General features: G+C 41.3%; 2 protein-coding genes across 2 annotated transcripts in view; one reads left to right on the forward strand and one right to left on the reverse strand.

The window, feature by feature from the left end:
- Positions 1 to 1,388: 1,388 nt before the first annotated feature.
- On the reverse strand, positions 1,389 to 14,953 carry LOC144609154 (bcl-2-related protein A1-like). Its single transcript, XM_078427581.1, has 3 exons — positions 14,899 to 14,953; positions 4,822 to 5,397; positions 1,389 to 1,731 (listed from the first exon to the last, which is right to left on the reverse strand). Exons 2-3 carry the CDS (start codon positions 5,290 to 5,292, stop codon positions 1,618 to 1,620), a joined length of 585 nt encoding a protein of 194 aa, XP_078283707.1. The 5' UTR covers positions 5,293 to 5,397; positions 14,899 to 14,953; the 3' UTR covers positions 1,389 to 1,617.
- Positions 14,678 to 26,134, forward strand: part of zfand6 (zinc finger, AN1-type domain 6) — a 39,851-nt gene continuing 28,394 nt past the window's right edge. The window contains exon 1 of the mRNA XM_078427580.1: positions 14,678 to 14,756. The gene's annotated coding sequence lies outside the window, so the exon portion shown is untranslated. The remainder of the gene's footprint in view (positions 14,757 to 26,134) is intronic.

The raw sequence follows: 26,134 nt of genomic DNA on the forward strand, positions 1-26,134 counted from the left end.
GTTTTTCCCCCGCAATTCCCCTATTGCGGGCTGCTGAGCCTTACATCAGTAATAGGGGAATTATGGTCTATTCCCACTGCTCTTTTGGAGTAAGGGAACAATATTTACTACCTCCAGTCTTCTGTTATGTCAGCCAAGGCTAACAAAGAGTGTATAAGCATAAGAGTGCAGCAGGAAATTGAATGAGTGTGAGGAGAAATAATAGGATTTAAAAAAGCAAGAAAAAAAAGACAATTCACATAAGATTACATGAACCCAAGAATTTTGCTGGGTTCAGTGAAAATGAGAATTAAACCAAATTTGATATGTACCGTAGAGTGGTAAATTAAGTTGGTGAACTTTTGGCACATTCATGAGGAAATATATGGTTGCAGTAACAGAAACTTGGCTCCAAAAGAGGCAGAACTGGTCAGTGAAAATATTTCAGCTTAGTGTTCAGGAGGGATATGGAAAGAAAGGAATGGGGAGGAGTGGCATCTCAACATTACCTGAACTATCTCTGGCTTAAAGACAGCCCATTGTTCGGCCAAAGTTTTCCCGTCAATTTTTGATTACAATTTGCATTCTCATTCCACTGCAAATTGACCTCCCTCAAATAATTCATTTTTGCCTGGGGGAAATGCATTAAACAAGCCAGGTCAGGCTTAATTATGTTTGATGTGATGAAAGATGGATTTGGTGAAGATAGTAAGGTAGATGTGATGTATATATTACCAAACAGAGGAGTAGATTCCGGGGTCCTTGAGGAAATGTAACATTTGCACCGACTCTTAGATGCCTCTGACCCATGGCTGTCCAAAGCAGAGAAGCAGTATTCGGGATGGTACTGAGAACCTCAAGGGTATGGATCAGGAGCACACAAAGGCACTGTGCAAGAGGCAGAGGGATCATACCATGACAGAATCTATGCATCTGCCTCATCAGCTGCCTCTTGCATAGAGTCAGCAGTTCTCAGACTAGCCTCATTAACCTCTTGACAATCACAAAACCAGAGTGTTGGCAAGTCATCCTCAATTCCAAGGGACTGCCTTCGAAGAAGGACATGGATGTCCAGAACAGTTTTGATAAGGTGCTGCATACCAAGCTTATTAGTAAGGCTGAAACACATGGCGTAAAAGAGACATTGTTAGCCAGTCCCATGGAATTGGTGTTAGGACCATGGCGTTTTATGAGCTATATTAATGACCTGGAATTGGAAATACACTATATATATGGATGGCACAAAATTGAATAAAATTGTGAACCACAAAGAGAAAAATTATAAATTGCACTTAATAGTGAACAGTTGAGACATCCTGAGTTCCCATAATAGGAATAATATATAAACACAAATATTTATTTTTCATTGTTAACTTAAAGGAAATAAAACCAAATAATTCTAATTGCCATAAGATAAGTTTAATTTTATTGCACATAAATTCTTCATCTTTGCTCAGATTCAACAAACTTCACAAAAGTTAGTTAGACCAAGTCCTGTGCCAAGTTGGCAGTTTGAGGATAATGATCACCTGCTGCTTAGGTTTCTGATGTGTGGAATCCACTCTCATGTTTTCAGCGCTGGTAGATCACAAAGGAAAAGGCTTAGGTTTCTGATGTGTGGAATCCACTCTCACGTTTTCAGTGCTGGTAGATCACAAAGGAAAAGGCAGCAAAAATCCCCGTGAAAGCAGCTATCGTGGCATAGAAATGCGGATTCTTTTTCTGCTGGAAGAAGTCCACAAACCCTTTTTCCTGTTAGAAGAGTACATTTAACATCAATAAATGTAAAGTATTTCTGCACATTACTTTAAACATGGGGTCAGTTTTACAGTTTGTGTTGTTCTTTATCTTAATACATGTTGGGGGCATCTTGGGTCCTGTCACATCAACCCTAATTATTACATCCAAACAAAAACTCCAGCAAATGTGTCAAACTCAATTTTTAACATTTACCAAACCTTTACCTGTTTAATCAAATTGTGATTTTTCTAGTCGTAGAGTCAGAGTGATACCGTGTGGAAACAGGCCCTTCGGCCCAACTTGCCCACACCGGCCAACGTGTCCCAGCTACATTAGTCCCACATGCCTGCATTTTGTCCATATCCCTCCAAACTTGTCCTATCCATGTACCGTCTAACTGTTTCTTAAACGTTGGGATAGTCCCAGACTCAACTACCTCCTCTGGCAGCTTGTTCCATGCACTCACCACCCTTTGTGTGAAAAAGGTTACCCCTCAGATTCCTATTAGATCTTTTCCTACTAGGAAGTCCTTGATAATACATTTGAGCGCGTCCCCATCTTTGAGGTCACACTAATTTGCCAACAGTTCAATGTTTTCTTTCTTCCACCTTTATGGAACAGAAATTTTGGTTATTTTCTAATATGAGGGATTATTCTCAAATCTACGGATTCTGAAACCCTTTTCAGGTTTGTCACACTATGGTTACATCTGCTGCAAGCAGAGCAGCAAAGCTACCAAGCTTTAACACTTGAGGAGGAAATGGAGTGTATTACCTTCCTCCAGTTTGAAACAATAGAGAAAATCATAAGACAATAGAGCGGAATTAGGTCATTCAGTCCATTTGATCAAATGGCTGATCTATTTTTCCCTCTCAACCTCATTCTCCTGTCTTTTCCTATCATCCTTGACGACCTTACTAATCAAGAACCAGTCAATCTCTGCCTAAAAATTCCCAATGGCCTCCACTGCCATCTGTGACAATGAATTCCACAGACTCACCAACCTCTGGCTATAAATTCTTCCTCATAACATAATTCTAAATAAATTCTTCCTCATCTCTACATCCTTTTATTCTGAAGCTGTGTCCTCTGGTCTTAGACTCTCCTACTACTGGAAAGATATTATCAGAGAAAGACATCAGAGTTTTGTAGAGCTGGAGTGAAATGTTTAGGTCATCCAGCTGACTGATGTACAGATAATCCAGCAACATGGTATTGTGCTGTTACCACCCAGGCTCAACTAGCAGACCCACAACATGGCACTAATAAGAAGAGGAACTCAGAATGACCACTTATAACCTCCTCACTCTTCCTTGTTAGTTAGCAATGCTTTTTTGACACCAACACACGCATTGGTGTCCTGTTTGTTAAATTTTACATTTGATAGACATTCTCCTTCATACAAGCTTTATCATGATAAATTTATCTTAGTGTTAAAAAACAATATTCAAAATATGTAGATAGTACACATCTGCCTTTGACAAATTGTCTATGCATCAAAATTAATAAAGTTCCCTTTATAAACAGATTTTTTTTGGACACAGTAATCTGCAAAAAATAGCAATATATTCAAGTCAACAGAAATGTCTGTTCATCCTTATGTGCTATTAAAATAAATAGGTAAATTGATAAACAGCACAGACCAATTGAGCTTCACTGTTTCTATGTTACTACATGGAGGCTTCATGCAAAATTGCATCGCACCTCCCCCCATTTTTCACTGTAGACCCTAATCTTTAGCTTGTTATAAGGGCACTGGGATGGGAAAGGGTAGCAGGTGGCTCTGCCATACACAGAACCAGGAAATGAAGAAACACTGGCTCCGTTCAGCTGTTGATTGGCATTTGAGCTGATGGATAATAGAATTTCTTAGCAGGGACTGGTGAGATTTGACACCTTGTGGTCTCTAATGCCCATGGCACCAGGCCAAAGCAAAATCATTGCAGCCAAAACCTTGAACAGGAGATGTATAGTCAGTAAATGAGCTGAAGGTTAAACCCAATGGAAGAGAAAAATCAGTATGTCAAGCATGTAATCGATGGTGGAGAGGTCTTGTAGGTTTGGATTTGCAATAGCATGTTCAATTACAGTGTGGATTAGTTGAGTGGAGAGCAGATGACGTATAATAAAATTGGATCAAACATCACCTAGGCCTAGTTTTTAGTTACTAAAACATCAGTAAAAGAATTACACTAAGCTAGTAATGCAGAGGAGCTGTGAGACCAATGCTGGAATCAAAGTTAAGACACAAAGTGCTGGAGTAACTCAGTGATTCAGGCAGCATCTCTTGAGGAAAAGGATGTGTGACGTTTCGGGCAGGAACCCTTCTTCAGAATCGGAATCAAAGTATTGAGTTTTGGCAGATGATAAAAAAGATGTTGATTTTCCCCTAAAAGCAGGCGCAGGAGGGGGGGGGGGGGTTCATACATGTGTACAAGGTATTAAAGTATTAAATGGCAACTTGCAGTGAGGTCCAAAAAATATTTTAAGGTAAGACATATGAAAATGAATGAGTGGAAAATAGGATATCTGGAAAAATGCTTTTCATAGAGTGATCAATTTGAAATGATGAATCCAAGACCAAAAACATGTTCCAGTCAATCAAGATCTAATGAGTAGATAAGATAAAGGAACAGTATCTGTTTTGCACACGTGAGTAAAGGCCCTGGTGGGCACGTTTCTTGGGGGGGGGGGGGGTGCTGACAAGTTGCCTGTCCCTTTACCATTACACCGAGTAAAGTAAAAACTTTCACTGTAGTGAATATTTCTATCAACTTTAGAACATACTCAATAAATCAGTCAGGACTAAGGTGTGGTCAATTAATAAGCCTTATGAAAAGTTGAGGCAGGCATTGTCACAATGTTTAAGACATTTGAACAGGTACATGGATAGTAAAGGTTTAGAAGGATATGGGCCAAACGTAGGTAGGTGAGACGAGTGGAAACGGGACATCTTGGTCGGCGTGGGGTAAGTTGGACCGAGGGAACCTGTTTCCATGCTGTATGACTAAAATACAATCCACCACCAACCATTTAAACTGAAATGCCGACACGCGAGCGGGCGCACTGCTGGTTCAAAGTTGATCAAAATCTTCCTCTTACCCAGCCTCCATTCTCCTTGATCCATGCAGCTTTGTGGGTCCAAATGTACTGGGCGACACATTGAGCTACCTCTTCTATCAGCTCTCGCTCCGGAACGCCCTTCTGTATCAAGTGCCTGACCAGGGCCCCACAGAAAGTGTACAATGTTACAATCCTGCCCCAGTTATCAACCCCGTCCGAGTAGATCTCTTTCATTAAGTTGGGGAGCACTCGCTTCGTCTCTTCCACGGACCTCAGGTTGAATTGGTCGACGCAGCGCAGTAATTCCTTGCCGTTTGCGAGCAAAGAGGAGCCGGAGCGGCGCAGAGTTTCAGCCGCTCTGTTGGCTGCCGGCTGCGACTCCGAGCCGTCTAACACAAAGCGGAAATAATCCTTCGCCAGAAAGTAGCAGAACCCCTCGGAGTTTGCATGTTCGCAGCTCATAATCTTTTCAGGCGCTTGCATCTCAGACAACAGCGACGACATAAGCATCACATCCTCGCTTCATTATATTTATTCTCTGCTCACGACCGCTTTGGGCTTCCCCGCTGCTTACGTTGCGGCGAACAATTTCCCACCTCATTTCACTTCCTCGATCTGAAAGGGGAAATAACACAGAAGTAATGTTCCTACTACCCGGGTCATAACGTTCCCATGTCAATGACAGTCTCTGAATATTCTTCTCGATTTGTATTTAGTACCAACTCTGCACTGAATATTAGACTTTCCATTTCTTAAATAACTTGCAGAGAAAGGGACTGCAATTCACAGTGCCAGAGCCTCCCAAAGGCTTTACACCAAGAACCGTCACATTTATGTTACAGACAAAGAGGTGCTCAAAGTGAGCATTGCACCATCCATCCCACGACAGTATTAACAACTACCATCACTTAGTCATTCCTTCTCTCCCGAGATGCTGCCTGACCTGCTGAGTTACTCCAGCATTTTGTGAATAAATCGATTTATACCAGCATCTGCAGTTATTTTCTTATATTCCATCACTTAGTCATCTGTATCAGTGACATAGATTAAGGGGCCACACCGGCACTTTCCCATTCTTTCTCAATTCCACTTGACTGCAATTCTGTAGAGTTTGTGAACAATCGGCACTTTATAACACCATATATATTTATTATTATTTTAAAATTATTTAATCATTGTTATTTTAATTGTAATTACTAATGAATATTATATAATATATATTTACATATATACATTACATTTATATTTATGAGGTGCACACGAACCTCTGTCTCACCTGCAAGGTGTTACATCTGCGGTTACAGAGGTATCTGGGAAGGGAGTGGTTTGGGTGGGAAGAGAGTTCACATGCACCTCATCTACTGCATCTGGTGTTGTTAACCATTTTAACTCCCCTTCCCATTCCCATACTGACCTTTCTGTCCTGGGCCTCCTATTTCTCCCCTCCCCTCTACCTACATTCCTTCCTCTAGTTTCACAATTTGCAACTCTTCAATCCTTTTGTCTCGTTTTCGGTCTTTTCATTTCTTATCCTTTGCCCCACCATCTGTCTATCAGAAACTCCCCTTGTCTGTTTCATCTATTTCCACCTATTACTTGCCAAACATTGTCCTACCCAAGCTTTCTAGGCCCCTCCCCATAATCAGTCCTAAGAAGGATCCTGACCCAAAACATCACCTGTCCATGTTCTCCAGAAATGTTGCATGACCTGCTGAGTTACTTCCACACTTTGTGTCTTTTGTTGTAAACCAGCATCTGCAGTTCCTTGTTTCAACATTATACTACAGGCTACTAGTGGAGTAGTTATCTAAGAGTCAAGTTCTTCCAGAACGAATGCCAACTGAATGTTTTCTAGTTATTTATGTTAAAACTGCTTCTGAGACCTTGCTGTGAATAACTTGACTATCTCAATTGTGAACGTAGAACAGTACAGCACAGGAACAGGTTCTTCAGCCCACAATGTTGTGCTGAAAATGATGCCATCTCTTATTTGCCTGCACGTAATCCATATCCCTCCATTCCCTACATATCCATGTGCCCATCCAAAAGTCTCATAAATGCCACTATTGTATCTACTTCCACCACCACCCTCGTCATCCTGTTCCAGGTATTCACCACCCTCTGTGTAAAAAAACTTGCCCCGCACATCTCATTAAACTTTGCTCCTCCCATCTTAAAGCTGTGCCCTATAGTATTTGATATTTCGATCCTAAAAATGTTCTGTCTGTCTACCCTATCAATATTGATTATATAATTTTAAATACTTCTACCAGGTCTCCCCACAACCTTTGGTGTTCGAGAGAAAACAATCCAAGTTTGTCCAACCTCCCCCTGTACTTAATACTCGCTAATCCAGGCATCATTCTGGTAATCCTCCTCTGCACCATTTCAAAAGCCTTTCTCTAATGGGATGACCAGAACCTACTACATGTACGGCCTAACCAGAGTCCTATAAGCATGAATCATGACTTCCTGTCTCTTATACTCAATGCCCGACATATGAAAGCAAGTATACCATATGTTGTAGTGAGTCCAAAACGAGCGCTATTGTTCAAAGGTCTTTATTCGTAGGTAACCGTAACAAACTGCAACTGCTTACTTTGGACACACACTACTTAACTAGCCAATACAATCTAATCTCATCTCTCCAGCTGGGCGCCAGACACAACTATACCTCGCGCTCCCGCATCCCGTGACTCGTTAGCCCAACCGAGGGTTCAAGACCCCCCCGCTAATCCGTATGTCCCTACAATGTACTCTTTACCACTACTTGTGTTGCCGCTTTCAGGGAGTTATGGGGTTGGACTCCAAGACCCCTGTGTACATCAATGCTGGTATGGGTCTTGCCATTAATCATATATATTTCCCCTTACATTCAACCTCCCAAAATGCAACACCTCATACTTGCTCGGATTCTCTGCCAGTTATCTGCGCATTTCTGTAGCCGATCTATTATCCTGATATATACTTTGATACTAGCAATCTTGGTGTCATCTTCAAACTTACCAACCAACTCGTCCATGTTTACGTCCAAGTCATTTATATATATCACAAGATCCCTGTGGAACTCCACTGGTCACAGACCTCCAGCCTGAATATTGTCAGTGACAGTGACATTCATACAACTGAGATATTTTAAGAATGTAAAAGGCACAAAAAAAGAAAAGTTTTTACTTCAAATGCCACCTAGGCTGGCCATTTCCAGTTTCTTATTATCCCTGATCTAGCAATTTTCCTAATCGGTTCAAGTAGAAACAATGCACAATTCTTCAGAGAAATACTTTATGAAACAAACCAAGTTGACCTACAAAAATCTTAATTATTTTCAATTTTTTGGCACTAATTCACCATGACGTCAATAGAAAGGTCATAACCCACACTTCTGATAACGTTAAAATACCCCAACCACATGCATCACAACCCTTTACTGAAACATGTGATCTTTTCACTCTAGGTGAGATTAAAATAGGTAATCACTGACAGTACTTAACAATCGGAAAGTCTTGTCACCAACTAAATTTAGATGGTGACAATAGAAGTCAAATTTAAATGTGATGATTCAACTTCCTTGTATTCTGGGCATACAATGAAGCCGAGAACTTAAACAGTACGCATTAAAATGCAGAGTGAAATCTGTAACTCAGGACGATACAACATCTCTATACTGTGCTCTAAGATGTCACAAACCTGTGCCCAGATGATGCTGGAACTATCCGAACATGCCAACACTACCCCACAAAACCAACTGTAACTTAAGAATTTAAATATGTGTGCAAATGCAGAAATCACAAAGTTGCGATCAATGATAGTCTGTCTGCTGTCTGCAGTATTATACTAGACTCGTTATAGAAACCAGTCAGGGAGTGAAGTTGAGATAAACTCAACAGAAAATTGGCACAGAAGCATACATAACTCTATGACTGAATTGTGTGTCATGTATAAGATGCATTCCACTGATGTAAGTGGAAAAACAGCTGACATATAAAAGAATTTGGCAATTTAAAAAGACAATCAAATCATTTATTATTTCAACTCTCTTAAATCTTCCCAATGTTAAAAATATATATAATTTATTTATATAGATTTTTATATAGTTTAAAGGTAGCAGTTGTTTTGAGTCTGTTTGCTTTTGAGATTAAAACATTCAAAGTATATTTAGAAAGATTTCAGAACCTTAAGTCTGGGATTGCGGCTTAGTCAGCTGAAATATGTTCCCTCACTTTGTAGGTGAATCTGTTTTTGACCATGTAACCTGAAGTCCTTTTATACCATCAATTACTTATCAATCGGATAGTTTTGACATCAAGTATCATTGCAGCATTTTGTGCATTTCCCAATGGAACATTTTGAAAGCTAAGCGTCTTTCTGTACAGAGCAGAAGAAATGAACATAGAATAGGCCATTCAATGGAATCATTACTGAACTAACATTTCTTCCTCAGTCCATAATCCTGTGTTTCTCCATGACCATTAAAGCCTTTCTCGGTTTATTCACAAAATGTTGGAGTAACTCAGCAGGTCAGGCAGCATCTCGGGAGAGAAGGAATGGGTGACGTTTCGGGTCGAGACCCTTCTTCAGTCTGAGGTTTGGCAGTAGAGGAATTTTTCTGGTGCTTGGTGACAATACTTACCTAGTGATAAATGATTGATGGTATAAAAGGAACTTCGGCTGGCCAGGCCTGGGATACTGCCTACAGGACCTCCTGCATGTTTTTCTGAAGTTGGAATGATTGATCTCCAACAAACACAACCATCTTCCTTTGTCTACATTGATTACTTTTAATACAGAAGGTTGCTGTTGAAATACTACCTTCATTGGATATTACAAATTAGATCTTTAGTTTCATTGAATACCGCTGCTTTACTGGCAGTAGAGGAATTTTTCATACTTTGCAGCAGAGATTCATTAGTTTCTACTTCGTCTCGATATGTTCCAAATATATATTTGTAATTACCAGATACTATCAAGTTGCTTTCCCGCTTCCTCTTTCCTGCAGGGTTTTTGAAGCTGATTTCCCTTCTTTGTTTCACTTCCAATTTTCTCAATGAACCATGCAAATATTGAGGTTTAGGCGTGTGACGGAATTTCTTGTTTCATACGTTCACTGGTTATAGGAGCAGAATTAGGCCATTCGGCCCATCAAGTCCACTCCGCCATTCAATCATGGCTGATCTATTTTTTCCTCGCAACCCCATTGTCCTGCCTTCTCCCCATAACCCCTGACACCCGTATTCTCTGTATCCACATTGTTCTTGCTGACACAATGTGTCATGAAGAGGTGATTATTTCAATGACTAATTCTGACTCAATTATGTCTGACTCAATTCAGTCTGAAGAAGGGTCTCGACCCGAAACGTCACCCATTCCTTCTCTCCCGAGATGTTGCCTGACCTGCTGAGTTACTCCAGCATTTTGTGAATAAATCGATTTGTACCAGCATCTGCAGTTATTTTCTTAAAGCCTTTCTCGGCTATAAACGTGCACAAAGACTCTGCTCCCACGCCTCTCTGTGTTGAGAAGTTCAAAAGATTTTCATCCCTCTTTAGGGAAAAAATCCTTTCACTTCTCAGTATTAAATGTCCACACCTTTATTCTAAAACTAGGTTCTCTGGTTCTGGACATTCCGTTAAAAGGAAACTTCCCCACAGCATTTATCTCTTTACCAACCCGCCCCCACTCCCTCTCCCCCAAGACGTATTAATTCAGTAAAATCACCTCTATAAACTCCACTGAGTTTCAACTTGTTTGAACTGTGGCAATGAATTCCACAGATTCACCACCCTCCAACTAAACAAATTCCTCATCTCCTTTCTAAAGGTATGTCCTTTTATTCTGAGGTTATGGATTCTGGTCCGAGACTCTGATCTGATCTTCCTTGAATTGGAATAACTTTATCCTTTGTATTAGAACCCTCCTGGCTAGTCTATACATGCTTCATGCCATTATTCCTTTCTACAGGATCAACTACCATGACTTCACTTCTATCTTGCTTTAACTTTAACAAACTAGCAGAATGACAACGAGCTTTAAGAGGTTGGACTTTTGGAATTTTAGCTAAAACGATTTATGGACACATCAATGCAGTTTGTGAAAGTCACAAAACACATCTAATATTTGTAATGAAATATTATATTAATAAAATGTCTGAAGAAGGGTCTAGTTTAGTTTAGGTTAGAGATACAGCGCAGAATTAGGCCCTTCGGCCCATTGAGCCCGCACCAACCAACGATCCCTGCACATTAACACAATCCTACAAACATCAGGGACAATTTACACTTATACCAAGCCAATTAACCTACAAAGCTGTACATCTTTGGAGTGTGGGAGGAAACTGAAGATCTCAGAGAAACCCACGCGGTCATGGGGAGAACGTACAAACTCTGTACAGACAGCACCCGCAGTCGGGACCAAACCCAGGTCTCTGGCCCTGCAAGCGCTGTAAGGGAGCAACTCTACCGCTGCACCCGAAATGTCACCTATCCATTTTCTCCAGAGATGCTGCCAGACCCGCTGAGTTACTCCAGCATTTTGTGTCTATTTTTCTATATTTAATACTTGGATCCATTGCAAGAAGGATAGATTTGAATATGCATAGAAATGTAATTAGACCATTTTTGGAATAATTTGTACAGTCGTAGTCTCCATATTATAAAATGAAGTGACAGCAAATTATTGCAAGTATGACACCTATAATTTAGACATTATAACCAACAGGAAAAATTTAATAACTTGGGCCAAGGCTTGGATTATATCCTCTAGAAAAATGCGTCCTAATGAACAATGTTCAAATTGTAGTGGATTCATAAAGATGATATTTGTTACTCTTGTGTGGAACTTCAAAACTAAGAACCACAAATAAGATGCAAATTCAGGAGAAACTGCATCACACACACATTGATGGGAATGTGGAACACAATATCACAAGTAGTTGACGTGAACAGCATAGAAGAAGTTAAGGGAATGTTGGTTAAACACGCACTTAAGGGAGGAAGGAATAGTAGGAAGTGCTGACAAGGTCGGGATGGAATGCAGTAGCTGTTACTGTAGCCTGAACTGTACATAATTCTATGTAAAAGTGCTTCCCCTTTTTCCTTATTTGCACACAATTAAATGAATTATAATTATCTCAACGAGAATGGAAATGTTATACTCTGGGGTTTTTTAACCATTCTTTCCAGAAGTGAAAAAAGACTTGCATTTGCATAGATGTTTTCACATCCCTAGGGCAGGCTAAGTCTACAGATAATGAATGATGTGGGGTCATGTTTGCAATCTAATGCTTTATTATTGTCAGGTGTAGCGAGGTACTATGAATAGCTTTTGTTTGCTTGCTATCTTGCTTACTGCACATGAGTACAATCAAGCCATGCGTGGAAACAAATGTGAGGAATCATGCAGCTATGTTGTGCACAGAAAAATCCCATAAATCATCTGAATACTGCTGCCTATTGAGTGGTGTCGGTTGAGAGACAATTGTTTACCAGGAAATTGGGGAAAAATTCCATCTTCTTTTCCAAATGGATCCATAGGTTCCATTTCTTTGGCAGTGGAGCACACACTACAAACCGCGTAAGATTATCAGCTGATGAGTTTGGTTGGAAGTCCAAGTGGGCCTTGAGCTGGCAATTTGGTTATGAGAGCAGAGCTCTCCTGATAATGGCTGACATCATTGGAAAAGGGGAGAAGAACCCCAGAATCTATAGCTTTTGTTGGCTAGGTGACAATATTTGACTCTAGGTATCATAATGGGTTGTGGAAAAATCTTCTTAAATACAAATATTCTCTCAAACTTTGGAAAATCATTTGGCAATCATAATGTCCATGCGATGAATTGAGTCATAAATCATGCGATGAGTTGAGTCATGAGTCACTTTAAATTCCTGCAGAGAATTGGACAACCCCTGAAGGTTCACAACCTAATTTATCGCCAAGTTCCAGCTATTTGATCGAATTGGTATTGATATTGGGATGGTTAGTGCAAAGAGGATGAAAAACATTTTGGACATTACACTATTAAATAGGTAAGCTTAAAAATAGTGAGAGCTCACCACAGAGAATGAAGAAAGCAAAGTCAATGAGTAGGAAAGTGATCTTTCCATCAAAACACCTAATCTGAGTGAGAGGCACAAAGTGCTGGAGTAACTAAGCAGGTCAGACAGCATCTCTAGAGAACATGGATAAGTGACATTTCGAGGCGGGACCCTACTTCAGACTCATAATCTCAATTTCAATTCTATTTCATAATATTTAATTATATAAAACAAATTCATTAACCCAGCTACTGTTTTAGTTGGGATCTTAAATTAATTGTTTGTTTGATGCAGCAGAGGCCAAGGAATAATATGTAAATATAATTTTCAAAAGTCTTTTGAGGAAAAAAAGGGAACTGCAGATGGTGGTTTACACCAAAGATAATCGACACAAAATGCTGGAGTAACTCAGCAGGACGGGCAGCATCTCTGGAGAGAGAAATGGGTGAAGGGTCTTTCCAGAGATGCTGCCTCTCCTGCTGAGTTACTCCAGCATTTTGTTTCTGTCTTCAGTGTAAACCAGTATCTGCAGTTCCTTCTTACGCAAGACAAGTTTTATGTTTGGAAAAGCAAAGCAAAGCAAAATGCTGGAGTAACTCAGTGGGTTGGGCATCTCTGGAGAGAAGGAATGGGAGACGTTTTGGGTCGAGAACCTTCTTCACACCATGATTGACAGGCGGTATGTGACTGACAGGTGGTGTGTGACAGGCGGTGTGTGACTGACAGGCTGATGGCCTCAGCTCAGTCCTGAATGTCTACTCCATATCTGCAGATCCCCTCCAATCTGCTGCCCAGTCTCGGCTACTAGTTTTTGATCTCTCTGGTAACAGAATTAGGTCTTTCCTACTTGTCTGGTCCCCTTATGATTGTATACACATTAATTAAGTCTCTCCTCGGTTTCTGTTCTGAAGACAACAATCCTAGTTTATCCAATCCTTCATGTTTGGAAAAGTCAGGCTGGAAGCCGGTGGCATGATTGATCGAAGATAGACACAAAATGCTGGAGCAACTCAGCTGGGCAGGCAGCATCTCTGGAGAGAAGGAATAGGTGAAGACGGAACTCCAGATGAAATGTGTTGGAAGGAACTGCAGATGTTGTTGGAAGGAACTGCAGATGCTGGATTAAACCGAAGATAGACACAACATGCTAGAGTAACTCAGCAGGACAGGCAACATCTCTGGATAGAAGGAATGGGTGATGTTTTTGATCGAGCCCCTTCTTCAGACAGAGTCAGGGGACAAGGAAACGAGAGATAAAAAAGATTAAGACGGTGATGTAGAGCGATATAAAACAAATGAATGAAAGATATGCAAAAAAGTAACGATGATAGTTGATGGTCAAAGTCACACCAGGTTTTCGTTATCGCCCAGCAAACAGCTAACAATGGCCTGTTTCCTTTATCATTGTTACTTTCCTGCATATCTTTCATTCATTGTTCAATACCTCTCTGCATCATCATCATCTATATCTCTCATTCTATCTGTGACTGATAGATGATAGACACAAAATGCTGGAGTAACTCAGGACAGGAAGAATGGGTGAAGAAGGAACTGCAGACGAAATGTGTTGGAGGAACTGCAGGTGCTGGTTGATGGTTAAAAAGCTTGGAGCAGCTGTGGTGTGATTGATAAAAGATAGACACAAAATGCTGGAGTAACACAGCGAGACAGGCAGCATCTCTGGAGAGAGAGAGGGAGTCGGTGAAGAAGGGGCTGCAGATGCTGCTTGATGGTTAATGTTTGCAGTAATGCTGTGCGTGATTGACGGGCGGGGGGGAGGAGGGGGCAGGCGCCACCTGCAGGCGGGCAGCCAACGGGAGCGGGGCGTCCGCGTGACGTCAGGGGCAGCCAAGCAGGCCGCTTTGTCCGTGTAAACAGGGCCGGGCGGGCGGGCGCACAAAGGCCGCTCGCTCCTTTTCTTTCTCTCTTATTTTGTTTAAAGAGGTAGGTTTCGCTGTCATCGCGGAATTCCCCAAGTCAGATTTTTTTCCTGCAAGAGGGGTGTTTTGGACCTGCGAGCCCCGCGGGCCCTATTGGCGTTGGGGGGGGGGGGGGGGGGGGGGGGGGGTGTTCTTGGCTCCATTACCTTTCTCTTCTCGGGTGCCGTCAGGCGGCCGCTCAACCCAACTCGCTGCCGGAAGTGCCGACACGGAGGGGGCGGGCCTGGGTGGAGGGGGCGTGGTTTGTGTGTTATTGACGGGGGGGCTCGACCAATCGGATCTGTGGCCTGGGCAGATTGGCAGTGCTTTGGCCGATGGGAACCGTTGGCCGCCAAGGAGGCGGGGTTTTCCATGCCAGCGAGTTAGGTTGAGGGAAGAGTCCCGGATTGTTGACGTGCCCGGGGGTTGGGCAGGCCCTGGGGCCGCGTTCGCTTCGTGGTCGGGCCAACTGCTTTGAGGAGAGTAGGGGAGGGGGAGAAGGTTCAGTTCTACACGGGAATGCTCGGTGCAAGCGCGACCCCGATAACCATGACCCCAGGCGGGATTTGCCCACACATTTGCCATGGCCAGGGTGCGCGGCCCCGGTGGGTCAAGGCGCGGCCCCGGTGGGTCAAGGCGCGGCCCCGGTGGGTCAAGGCGCGGCCCCGGAGAGAGTCACTTGACCTGTCGGAAATTCCAACTCTCAACTTGGCATCGAAACAACATTGTGACTGCACGGGCGGGGGTGGGGGCGTGCGAGTATCGGGTCTGCACCTGTTCTCTCTGTGGCCTGTTAGAAGGGATGTTTGGTTCAAGAGCAGAATCATTTGGGTGCAACTACTAAGTGCAGGTTTACCAAGGTTCCCTTGAAGTGTGGTATTTACGCAGATAATAACAGAGAGCACAAAACGTTGAGCCCTCGAGCTTTGCCATTAGTTCAATGTGATTAAAGATAATTGGATGGACTTTTTATTTATATAAAAAAAACTAAGTGTTAACCCTGGGACTAGCAGGTACAGTGGTTTCAGTAGAGTGCTGTATTGAAAGTGTGAAATGTGTAGCCAGCAGTACATTAAATGCTGTACTATTTATATCATAGTGGTACAGAACAAAAAAATATCCACCATGCCCCTGTCAGTTAGCCAGTACCTGTCTACTAAACTAATTTATTGGTCTGTAATCTTCTGGCCCTGTTGATTCAAGTGCTTGACTGAATATTACAGAAAGATTCTGTGAGTCTATCGTTATGCTTCTGCCACTCCGGCAGTGTGTTACAGATTCCATCCACTGGTGGTTCTTCCTGAGATTCCCACTTACCTCAGTGTCTACAATTTAAGCTCCTCTGCTCTAAGGAAAACACATCCAGCCTATCCAATCTCTCATCATACCTGAAATGCTCTCATCATACCTGAAATGCTCTATGCCAGGCAACATGGTGAATCTCATCTGCTGCCTCTTGTGCAGTTATGTCCCTCTTGTATTGCAGTGGACCGAACTGTACACAATATCCAGCTGCGTGGCCTATGGTGTTTTAGAAAGTTGTACCATATTGTCCATGTTCTTTTCTTTGCTCTGGCCTTTGAAAGTAAGTATCTTGTATGATATTTTCCCCACCTTACCAACTTGTGCTGCCATCTTCAGGGATGTCTGGACTTGTAAACATAGCTCCCTCTGTTCCTTGTATATGTTCTACTCTTATTAGTCTTCCCAAAATGCATTATCTTGCATTTATAGGGAAGAATTTCCATCTACCATTGAGCTGACAATTAGACCTATTAATCAATATCTTGTAGCTCTGGACTATCCTCACAAACATCAACAACAGAAATTTGTGTGTCATTCTATCACAATACCTTTTACATCCATATTCACACTGAATATGTATAACAAACATGAAGGACCCATCACCGTCAGATAGTACATCACTGGTCAAAGGCTTCCAATCTCAAAAACAATCATCCAACGTCACCTCTGTCAATGCAATTTTTGGATCCAATTTGCCAACTTGCCATATCCCTACATATCCATGTGCCTACCCAAAAGCCTTGTAGTAACCATTATCCTATCTGCTCCCACCAACACCCGGCCCCTTAGCAATGCGTTTCAAGCATTCGCCATTCTGGGGAAAAAAAACCTGCCCCACACATCTTCTTTAAACTTTCCCCCTCTGACCTTAAAACTATGACACTCAACCTCCAGCATTCCAGAGGAAACAATAAGTTTGTCCAAACTCTCATCTATAACCCTGTAATCCAAGCACCATTCTGATAAACCTGTTTTACACCATTTCCAAAGCCTCTACTTCCTTCCTGTAATGGGGTGACCAGAACTGCATACTCAAAATGTGGCTGAACCAAAGTTTTATAAAACAACAACAAAACTTCTTGAATTCTTACACCTTGACTAATGAAGGGAGGCATATCATAAGCCTTCTTTACCACTCTATTTACTTGTGTTACCATCAATGCCTTTAAGGTTTGACCATTAACTACAGATTTTGAACCTGTTCTCCATGTTGGAATGTGTCAAAAGCCTTACTGGAGTCCTTGTGAACTATACTGTCCACAAGTCCATTGCACTTATCAAAACATTTTGGTACTCAGAAATTCAGTGAAATATATCTCTCCTAATAAAGTAATCCTGCTGATTTTTTATTAATCCCTGCCCTCGCAGATGTATACTTAATCCTCTCTGTCAGAACTTCCCCGGCACCGACATTGCAGGCCTAACCCTGCTGTCCTTTTTGAATAAGGGTACATCATTTGCTGTTCTCCAGTCACTGGGCACCTCAACTGTGACCAACATACAGTAGATTTAAACATCTCTGTCGAGGCCCCAACGTACTTGTAATACAGAGCTTTATTTGTCATTCGGTACCAAGGTACCGAACGAAATTACATAGCAGTCACACAAAAAAAAAAAAAGAACACAAGACACATAACCCCAACACAAACGTCCATCACAGTGACTCCAAACACCCCTTCACTGTGATGGAGGCAACAAAACTTCCACTCTCTTCCCCTCCACCCATAATAGCCCAGAATTAATCTTATCAGACACAAAGTGTTTATCCATCTTCAAACATGAAGACATCAAATACTCTTCTGCTTAGTCAATGCAGATGAGAAATGCTCATTTTAAACTTTACCCTCTTGTCTCTCGTACACAGATTGCCACTTTGGTTCCTACTCTTTGCTTGGTTACCCTCTTGTTCTTAACATAGTTATAAAACTGTAAGGAGTTTGTACGTTCTCCCCGTGACCTGTGTGGGTTTTCTCTGAGATCTTCGGTTTCCTCCCACACTCCAAAGACGTACAGATATGTAGGTTAATTGACTGGGTAAATGTAAAAATTGTCCCTAGTGGGTGTAGGATAGTGTTAATGTACGGGGATCGCTGGGCGGCACGGACTTGGTGGGCCGAAAAGGCCTGTTTCCGGCTGTATATATATGATATGATATTATATGATATTATATGATAAAATGCTTTGGGACTTTCCTTCATCTTGTCTGCCAGTGACATTTTGTGGCCTCTTCTTTGCTCCCTTCCAATCCTAATTTATTTAAGGATTTCTTTTTATTTTATGTGCTCCTGAAGGGCCTCCCCTATTTTCAGTTCTTTGTACCTGACATTTTATTCCTTTTTCCAGTGTTAGAGTTGTGTTTGGATTTTAATAAGATTTGATTTTAACAATCGACAGAAGATAAAGTTCTGGTTTCAAACAATCTTCCCATAACCACTAATTATTGTGGTTGCATTCTTTGGTTTTGACTGTTTTTGAAGTGATCTTATTTATCATCAGCCATAGAAAATTATGAAAGTTATTTACGACTTTTTTTTGAATGAATTAAAGAGTGGAAGAAATAGTCAGGCATGAGATGAGATTAATGATCTCATCATTACAGATGAGATTAAAATTGGATCAATCTCAAGCTCTTAGCTACAGTGTGATAAAAATGCAAACTGCTTGGCGAGACAAAAACTCATCCTTGCTAATTTCTGAAAGAAACAGTCACAGAGTCAGTGAATCGCAAAGCATGGAAACAGGCTGTTTGGCTCAACTCATCCACGCTGACGACAGACACAAAATGCTGGAATAATTCAGCGAGACAGGCAGCATCTCTGGATAGAAGGAATGGGTGACATTTCGGGTCGCAACCCTTCTTCAGACTGAGTCTTCTTGAGTCTGAAGAAGGATCTCGACCCGAAATGCTGAGTTACTCCAGCATTTTTTGTGTCTATCTTCGGTGTAAACCAGCATCTGCAGTTCCTTCCTACATATTTCATCGCCGCTGATCACTGGGCACCCTTAGATATTAATCCCAACTCCCAGCACTTGGTCCACAGCCTTCAAACTTTTCAAATGCTGTCAGCGACCCACCTTCAAGTACTTTCTCAAGCAGTGCAGTGCAGGTACTTGCCACTCTGGATGAAGAAGGTCCTCCTCGTGATTCTTCTAAATCTCTTCCCCAGTGTCCTATGTCCTCTAGTTTTATCTATCTCTGATAAGGGGAAACGTTTCTTGCAGTCTATCCTATCTGTACCATCATAATTTTATAAACCTCAATCACCTTCCCTCTTAATCCTCTTCACCCCAGGGAAAACAGGCCCAGCTTCTCAATTTCTCATAACTGAACTGCCCCTTTCCAGGCAACATCCTGGTGAATCTCACCTGCACTCTCATCAGCACTATCAGATCCTTCCTACAACAATCAGGGCTTCACGCAGTATTCCAGCTATAGTCAGACCAAGGTTTTATAAAGTTGGAGTTTAATATCTTTACTTGTGTGTTTAATGTCCTAATGCAATTCCTAATGGAGACACATGAGAATGAAAATGCTGGAATCTTGAGCAAAAAAACAAAGTGGTGGAGAAACTCAGTGGCCAAGCAAAATCCGTGGAGGTGAATTGTCAGACAACGTGTCGGGTCGGCACTCTTCTTTTGACTGTCTTCAGAGTTTGAAGAAGGGTCCTGACCCAAAATGGTTCCCTCTAGCCCGCTGAGTTCCTCCAGCACCTTGTTCTTTGCTCATTATTCTATACGGCACAAAACATGAGGCAGACAGGTTCTGGGTAATTTTCATGTACCAGTTTACTGATTAATTCTCATACTGACCCAAATGAATCGTTCTAATCTTTATTCCCCCACAAGAAGTATGTGGAGAATAGTAAGTTCAGGGAGGGATATGTTGATTGTCGGAAGCACATAAATATTAAGATGGTGGAGGTGTTAGGTGTCTTTGGAACACATAAAAGCAGATAAATACCCAGGGCCGGATGAGATCTAGCCCAAAATGCGATGGAAGAAAGGGAGGAAATTGCTGGGGTTCTGATAGAAATGTTTGCATCTTTGCTAACAACAAGCGAAGAACATGACGACGAGAGGACAGTTCTGTTTTATTTCAGAAGGGCAGCAGGAATAAGCCAAGTAACAAGCTGATTATTGAAATTATTGAACACAATTCTCATCTGACAGCATTTACATAGGTTTGGAAAGGCTGTGTCTGATTAAGGATGGTCAGAATGGCTTTGTGTAGGGGAATTCTCTATCTTGTTAATTTGATTTTTTTTCAGGTGGAAACAAAGGTTTAATTGTTGAAAGCAGGATGGCAGGTGTGTATATAGAGTTTGGTAAGGCATTTGACAAGGTCCCACAGGAATAAAATGTCAGATACAAAGAACTCATTATCCAGAAGGTTAAGGCACATGGGATCCAAAACAAGTGAAAGAAGGCAGAAGATAGTGATGGAAGGATATTTTTCTGATTGGAAGCCAGTAACTCTTGGTGCACTGGGTATCAGTGCTAGAGCCTTCGCTGTGATATATTAACAACTTGGATGTGAGTGCAAGAGGTATGGATGACGTGAATATTACTGGTGTTGTAGATAGCAAGGAAGGTTGTCAAAGGCTACAGCTGGATGTAGATCAAAAAAAGTTAAGCAGAGTATTGGTAGATAGAATTTAATCATGTCAAGTGCAAAGTGATGCATTTTAGCAAGTCATATAGAGGCAGGACACATACAGTAAATGATGGAGCACTAAGCAATGTTAATGAACAGATGGACTATGGTGACCAGCACCATAGTTCCCTGAGACTGGTAACACAGGTAGATAAGGTGGCGAAGAAAGCAGATGGCATGCTTGCTGTCATAGGTTGGGGTATAGAGTTGGGATGCTACGTTGCAACTTTACAAAACACAGGTTAGGCTGCACATGGAGTATTTTGTGCAAACCTAGTTGCCACGTTATAAGAAGGGTGTAATTGCACTGGGGAGAGTATAGAGGAGATTTACCAGGTTGTTGCTTGGATTCGTGGACTTTAGTTATGGATTGAGACTGGATAGGTTGGGACTGAGGGGGTCGCCTGACAGAAATATATAAGATTATGAGAGGCACAGATCGGATAGATAAAATCTTTTCCCCATGGTTGGGATACCACAAACAAGTGGGCATATGTTTAAGTTGAGAGGAAGGAATTATTAAGAAAATCTGAAGGGTACATTATATTACAGAGCGTGGTTGATATCTGGAATACAATGCCAGAGGAGATGGTGGAATCAGATGCATTTACTATGTTTAAGAGGTATTCAGGCAGATACTTATTGGCAAATCATAGATGGATATGGTCGGACAAATGGGATCCATATAGATGGACAAAAATGTTGGCGTGGTCATGGTGGGCCAAAAGGCCAATTTCTGTGCTGTATAACTCTGACTCTTGATTCCATATTGTGTCCAAAAATCTATCAGTCTTTTTGAAACCAATGGTCTGCTATCATATCTGAGTAAAGTAAATATCATAATATGACTCTTTATGTTGAGACTGTCTTGTAGTTGTTGTCTCCCCACCTCAGAGACACCAATGGGTGTATATCTATGCTGTGAATAGCTTTTGGTATCTTTTACATTTCATTGAAACTGCTTCTCATTCTTGCAAATTCCAAGAGCACAGACATACATGCCTTATCCAATCTAACCTCATGTAGGTGAGTCCATCTGAGGATTCAGTTTAATGAATCTTGATGCACAAGCTTCTGGACAAGTATATTCTTTCTTGGAAATGCGAGCAAACTGTCTCCATTTTAGTGTAGATAGACACAAAATGCTGGAGTAACTCAGCAGGAGCATCTCTGGAGAGAAGGAATGGGTGATGTTTCGGGTCGAGACCCTCTTCAGTGCAACTGCAAAAGGCTTACTCAGTGTTGTACTAAAAGATTTTTTACCCAAAATGATTTTCTGATCATTCGACCAAAGTAAACAAAGTGCTCTCTCTCCTACATTCCCTTCAGCTATTCACTTTACTCATCTATATTACTTTCTGCTCACAGTTAACCTTACCTCCTAGTTTATGTTAGTTCGCACTTAGATATGAAGGCATTCAAGTGAACCATATTCAAGTATTAACATAGAACACCCAGTGATAACCCTCTAAAAGCAGACACCTTTTTCTCTGTTCTTTAACAGTCCTTCGTCAAGCGGCCAGGCAATGCCTTATACTAATGTACAAGGTTTACACTGACTATCCTAAACTCCTCCAACATCATTATTGTGGTGAAATACTGTCAGAGGAAGGGTGCTCAGGGAATATGATATTTCTGGCAGGCCAGACTATCTCAACAAAATAGGAAAAACTGAGTGAACACGATAACAGAAATAAATGACCAGCTTTGATAGAGATAGAAAGAAAGAGCAAGCTATCTAAAACTTCACAATTCAATGTTATTTGCTGCAGGCTGCAATGTACTCAGCTGGATGATGAGTGTTGTTCCCCGAGCCTCATAACAGTGCAGGAGGCCACAGATGGAGAGGTCAGTGTGGAATGTGATAACGAATTAAAGTGTCAGGCAGTGGTCACTGCATACAGGCACTCTTCAGTGCGATGACCTGATCCATGCTCGCTTTCTCCAATGAGGAGAAAATTACATTGTGGACATCTAATGTAACACACTAGATTGGAAGAAGTGCAAGTGAATCACTGCTTCACTTGGAACAACTGTTTAGGTCCCTGGATGGTGGAAAGGAAGAGGTGAAAGGACTGATGTTGTCTCCTGTAGTGGCCTGGGAGTGCCCTAACATTGAAACTGTTTGCTGGGGACGGGAGAGCAGACCAGGAGCCGTGAGGAGATTGATCCTTGCAAAATGCTGAATGTGGAGGAGAGGGGAACGTGTTTCTGGTGGTGGTGCCTTGTTAGAGCTGGTTAAAATTGCAGAGGATGATATTTTGAACATGGAGGCAGTTGGGGTGGAAGATAAGGACCAGGGGAAATCTGCATGCTCTCCAGGGGAAGAGAGGCGTGCAAGCAGGGGTTTGAGATGTACATTTATGTTGTAATATGGTTAATCTGCAGGTCCATTTACAACAAGATTATCAATTAGCCTTTCCATTTACATAGTACTAGAACTGAAATAGCTGTCCCAAAGCGAATAAAACTTTGCCTTACAAAAAATAATTCTCTACATAAATTGTGCTTTGTTTTACCCAGTCTATATATGTAGGTTAAAATTCTCTATGCTAACTGTATTTGACCTGTCACACACACTTCTATATTCTTTATGCTCTGGCCTACATAACAACTACTAATTGGAAACCTACAAACAAGTGCTCCCAATGTTTTCTACCTGAACAGATACCAGCCCAGTAATGTAACATGATAAGTTCCATAAGTTCTCTGTGGCTTTGGCTTGGAGCCCGGAAACTAAGTCTTTACCCTACCATGTTAATTCAACCATCAAGTACTGATTTAAACTAATCCCATTTTCCAACACTTGGTCCATGTGTAACCATGGCATTGGGATAGAAAGGCATGAATTTAGGAGCTAATAGATGAAAGGATTTGGGGAAGGAAAGGTAGCTTGAAGAAGACACAGAGGGCAGTTGCAGTTATATTTATAGGAAACAGATACTAGTTGTTTTGAAAGAGGTAGAGTATCTAGAAACTTAATTTAAAAAATGTACTGTGCTGAATGTGCACCACATACATTTCTTGTTTGTAAGAGTAGGTCAGATTGAGTGTCCTGTGAGTCACTGGAAATGCCAAAACTTTCCCTATCTACATGCTGAAATTGGGAGTGCTTGGTATGCTTTTCACATGCATGGAAGAGTGTAGCTACAACAACTCTAAAGAGGTTTAACACCATCAAGTGTAGTCTCCAAATGTGCTGCAATTAAACCAACCGCATTTCCTAAACCCGTGACTTCTACCATCAAGAGGAACAGGGCTTCGGATACATGCGCACACTACCACTTGCAGATTTTGCTCTAAGTTGAGCATCATGCTGTCTTGGAAATATATTCAACAAATCTTTGAAGCACTTCCCTCTGGAAGGCGACTCCGGGCTGTCAAAGCAGCCACAGCCAGACATAAAAACAGCTTTTTTTCCCACGAGTAGTAGTTCTACTCAATAACCAAAGTCTGTAGTCTCTTTTTTGCTCTGGTTTATTTTCACCCACATGTTTAGACCATAATGTTGTATCCTTATTGTTTTGATGTGGTTATGCTTTATTCTTAATTGTTAACTGTATGTTTGCGTTGTCATTTGTGAGCGGAGCACCAAGGCACATTCCTTGTATATGCACATACTTGGCCAATAAACTTATTCATCCATTCATTCAACATCTTTCATCATCCCTCAGTCTAAATCTTACAACCTCCTCCTAACAGCATTGTGGACATATCAGAAGGTTCAAGAATAAGACGCACTATCACCTTCTCAAGAGATGTCCAGACCCCGGGAAATTAAGTAATAATAATAATTAATGATTTAGAGGTCTGTAGGGAAATGTATGGGTGGTGCATGGTGGCCTGTGGTATCAGAAAACGTTGGTTCAGGGAAGGAGTTGTGGGCAAGATGAACTGGGTATTATGGATGGGGAAAAACTAGAGAAATATATGGAATCGGGGCTTGAGAGACTATAAGGAAATTTAACCTGGTAAAAATTTGGTCTTGTGACCACACTCTTTGTTATCAAACAACCTATGACCTTGCATAAGCTGTGGGTGATGTTTAAAGGAGGCAAAAGAGGGATGGGAATTTAGGGGATTAGTTGTTAGAGCAGAAGCTCTCTGGGCTATAGCTTTTCACCAACAGGATGATCCTTGAGCAGTTGGGTCACTGGAGTGTGAAGCCTGATATGGTTGGGACCCATCTGGAATGATGGTAAAAAAAAACAATGGTGTGCAAAAATGGGGTTGGCAATTTGTAAAAGGATTGAAGAAGCTTTTATTTTTTCAGGAGAACATTTGGCAAAAAATGGGGTTGGGTAAATTAGAAGTGCAAAGGAGTAATTGGAGACGGCTTTATCTGTGTTCACAGGCCCACATGAGGGCAGAATAGTTGAAATAATAGAAGGATGAAAAATGTATTTTTGTTTTTAACAAGCGTGTATATATTTTGTTACTTCTGTGGATCCAAAGATGATGCAAGTGTCTGTTTATATTTAAATAATTGTTATCAATTTCATCGCATGGGTTTAGGAAATGTTTCTGTTGATTTTTGCCATCTTTATCCATTGAAAGAAAACTCACGGGAGACTTCTATAGAATTGCTTTGTTTCCTTATTGAAGTTATATTGCCTATGTAAATTCAAAATCCTTTGAGGTGCTTTCCTAATGGGAGTATCACATCTTGAGATATATCATTGCTGCGATGCCCATCAGATCCAATCTTTGTATATGTGAGAAGTAGTAAAATTTCCCTCTGCAGCCATGATACAGTGAAATATCTTTTGGAACAGTTCTGTGGCTGTAGTAACACTTATTTGGACCGACCTGCATAAAGTTGTGTCCATGATGTGAGTTTATCAGCATCTCTGATTTTTGCTTATTTTTATCCACATTTGGGTAATGTGCAGCAGTGGGTGGGGCTTGCTGGAATGACATCACATTGACTGACAGCTAGTTTGCGCTTACTAAACAATAAGTATTAAACTTGGGGGAGGGAGAGACCTGCATCCAGTCAAAGGTGCAAATAATGCAAAAATCAAGAAATTGAGGTATATGCTGTGATTTGTTTTTAATTTTTTTTAAATCGAAGGGTTGATTAGCAGAAGATGCACTGGCTTGCAGCTTAAGGATGAATTTCTCATGCCCGAGGCCATACTAACGTCTACTCTGAATTAATGCAACTTTGCAACCTTCAGTAAACAGAGTAACTTATTTTCTACTATTCATTTGGGTGTATTTAAGATTATGCTATTGCTTTGTGATTTATAGGTAACTAGCTTTATTTTGATAGGTTTCTTCAGTGAGGTAACCAATGTTTGATGTTAAAGGAATTTATTACACGAGCAGTAAATACCACACCACAAAAGCATTTCATTGTATGTGAGTAGTTTGTGATGCTTGAAGAGTGAAACACTAACCTGAACTTCAATTAACCAGACCAAAGTTTCTTCTGCTCTCAC

Source organism: Rhinoraja longicauda, chromosome 33 (genome assembly GCF_053455715.1).
Source record: "Rhinoraja longicauda isolate Sanriku21f chromosome 33, sRhiLon1.1, whole genome shotgun sequence".
Taxonomy (NCBI): Eukaryota; Metazoa; Chordata; class Chondrichthyes; order Rajiformes; family Arhynchobatidae; genus Rhinoraja; species Rhinoraja longicauda.